The sequence below is a fragment of the Opisthorchis viverrini genome (assembly GCF_000715545.1).
Source record: "Opisthorchis viverrini unplaced genomic scaffold opera_v5_374, whole genome shotgun sequence".
Taxonomy (NCBI): Eukaryota; Metazoa; Platyhelminthes; class Trematoda; order Opisthorchiida; family Opisthorchiidae; genus Opisthorchis; species Opisthorchis viverrini.
In genome coordinates, this window is record NW_008752035.1 from 349,465 (window position 1) to 352,232 (window position 2,768).

At 46.2% G+C, this 2,768-nt stretch overlaps 2 protein-coding genes across 2 annotated transcripts in view; one reads left to right on the plus strand and one right to left on the minus strand.

Moving 5' to 3' along the window:
• The window catches only part of T265_10534 (hypothetical protein), a gene marked incomplete at both ends in the record, with an annotated part of 70,166 nt that overhangs the window by 16,606 nt on the left and 50,792 nt on the right, over positions 1 to 2,768 (minus strand). The window contains one exon of the mRNA XM_009176930.1: positions 609 to 891. Coding sequence (XP_009175194.1) covers positions 609 to 891 — 283 coding nt within the window. The remainder of the gene's footprint in view (positions 1 to 608; positions 892 to 2,768) is intronic.
• The window catches only part of T265_10535 (hypothetical protein), a gene marked incomplete at both ends in the record, with an annotated part of 61,428 nt that overhangs the window by 6,077 nt on the left and 52,583 nt on the right, over positions 1 to 2,768 (plus strand). The gene's annotated exons all lie outside the window — the stretch shown is intronic.

Genomic DNA, 2,768 nt, shown 5'->3' on the forward strand with positions numbered 1-2,768 from the left:
CGCCAGAAGCCTTGTCACAGCAGACGTCAAACTAACCCCTCTGTGGTTGCTACATTCACTATGAATCCCCTTTGTGAAACGGGGCACTACTCTCGATTCACCCCAGTTGTCTGGGACGGTCTCCTCCCAGATACACCCAAATAGGCTAGACAGGCACTGGCGAGGAATCCACCAAGCTTCTCGGTCTTCGCGGACACTCAGACATGTGAAACAGTTTTTCCTGACCCAGGAACTCTGATGGACACGGAAGGCTAAAGAAACGGAAGTCCAATAAAACGAGAATGCCAGAATATTATCTAATCTGATCCGTGCGACGGGCTCCCGAAAAATTCTTGTGATTGAAACCATCACGAACCAAAGTGGCGTGCCCGTCTCGAATGGATAAAGAAGCCTGGACCATGGCGGTGCTTTTAGTCCGCCGCTGCATGGCGTCGTCGTAAAACTTGTGTTTAATGTTAAAGTTACAGTCGGTTGGGGCATACATAAGCGGGAAACAACCAGATTCCCACCCATGAGACTACCTCACGGACGTTGTCAGAAGAATCGCACAGAGGTGACCATCAAAGGGTCAAGCAAGGGTTCCTCTGCCCGGTGACCTAGGACAATACCGGCAATACTGCCGCAGCAGTCTCTGGATCGTCACACTTGGGCAACTGGAAGCGAGTAAAAAGCTGCAGAACAGTTGGGTCAACCACGTTCCTCGCATCTTGATTTTTCGCCTCCGATACACAGCATACATCAATGTGAAGCGAGTCCGGTATGAGAGCAGAAGCAGCTTGTTGTCCTACTTGCTTCAGAGCGGGAACACTGAAAGCAGCACAATGGACTATGTCGATGCTCGAAGATTGATTTTTGGGTGACTGATTCTTTTGGTGCAGGTAGATGTTGCAGCTGAAACCGATGTAAAACTAAAACTATAGTTCAAAGGGTTGTGGGGGGTGCACAAATCGCACTGTAGGATCCAGTCTCTTCGTGACAGACGGTGATTAAAGAAATATAAATTTTCCATTTCATTCGCCCCGAAATTGCCAATTCTCGCAGGTGTGCAACAATACAAGCCCTACTGTAATCTCATGTGCGCGTCCTTTGAGACCTTTTTGAAACTCATCATGGAAGAACAGAAAACGTTAAGAACAAACGGTTTAATGGTGTATGCTAATCAAAGAACCGGACGAAAGTGGCAGACACCAGTGTTCGCATAGGGTCACACTGTGTTTAGTCAGTTTAACCTCACACACACAACCACGCAACATGCATGAAGCGGAATGGGGAGAATGAGGGAACATACATGAGTCAAAACGAGGAGACAACCTTGGTGTCACTCTAAACTTCTGTTAACCTGTCCCCATAGTGACCACGTTTCAAGGACACAAATTTGGCTGTGTAAATGATTGTTTTGAAAAGGCTAATCCATGTGAGCACTTTTACCAAACAAATTTGAAGCGGACCATCATAAACAGGAGATTTGGCTGGATTCAGTCGAAACCAATTTAGTGGGCAAAAGAGAATATTTATCGAATTTTGAAATAACTTGGAAACATCGATATCGAAACGTAGTTGACAAGTTGTAGAGATCTGTTCAATTTTCCACTGCTGAGGCTTTTGATTGCTAACGCTCTAGGTCTGGCTGCTCAATCGAGTGTATTGGAGCGGCAAACCACTTAGGTTGTAAGTTATATTTCCCATGATTCTGATGGTAGTGCAACTTGGTTTCCTGCTCCGCCCACTGTGGTATGTCAAAAGGTACGGTAGCTTCAAACAGCGGTTTATGGAGACTAAGGAGAGTTATTGCAACTGTATTCCTATGGTCATCACAGAATGTTCCACAAAATCGCCCTAGAAATTTTTTGGGCAGGGGGGGCGATAAGCGTCGAGTTATGAATGGTGAATCTGACTTTCTGAGCAATCAAGGCTTGTGTTCCTCTGGTCCGCGCGTTCATTCGACTTGATGTTCGGTTATTAACAGTGGCATTAGGTCCCCTCCCTCCCCCACTGTTTTTGTGCTCTCTTCACTCTAGGGCTTTTATATATAATATAACTAAACGAACTTTATGGTTGTACGGCAGTGAAGCATCAGTGGCAACACTGATGTTGCTGTCTTTGATGATTTGATGATGATGAGTGGCTGGCTTTCGGGCACTGGCGACAGTCACCAGTCAATATGATGTTCAGCTTCTTTCACCCTTTGGTTAGTTTGGCCATGGCAACCTATTTGAACCCGTAACTTTGTTCGTATTTGCAGCGCTTATGCTAGGAGGTAATGTAGACATGCCCTTACAGGTGATTTCTGATCCAACGGCTGCGTCTTAATGGTTGAGATTATTCGAAAGGTATTTGAATATTGCACATTTGAGTATTGCACACAAATTCTCAAATCTAGGGTCTGGTCTTGATTGGAGGTCATATTATTCCGTCCTCCGATGGCTATTGCAACCGACCATTCTAATGAGAAGTTGATTAACGCCTGTGACAGTGAGTAGTCACGCCGTTAACTAAAATCGACACCAGACCCACTGAAGGCGTATCTTGCGGTCAGCCAGAAGGAAACTATCTTTGGTACGACATGCGCTTAGCCCCTGCGCGGAAAGAACATTAAGCTGAAATATCGACAAAGCTGGTTCCGCTGCCATCGCTCACCTATGGTGAGTTACTCTGTGCATCTCGACTGCTCCTACCTAGACTTGGGCAACCTAGCAGTTTCTCAGCCATCGTGCTTCCTCCGGGCAGCATGGCAGCTAGGCACCGAAAGAGTGTTATTGCGGAATGTT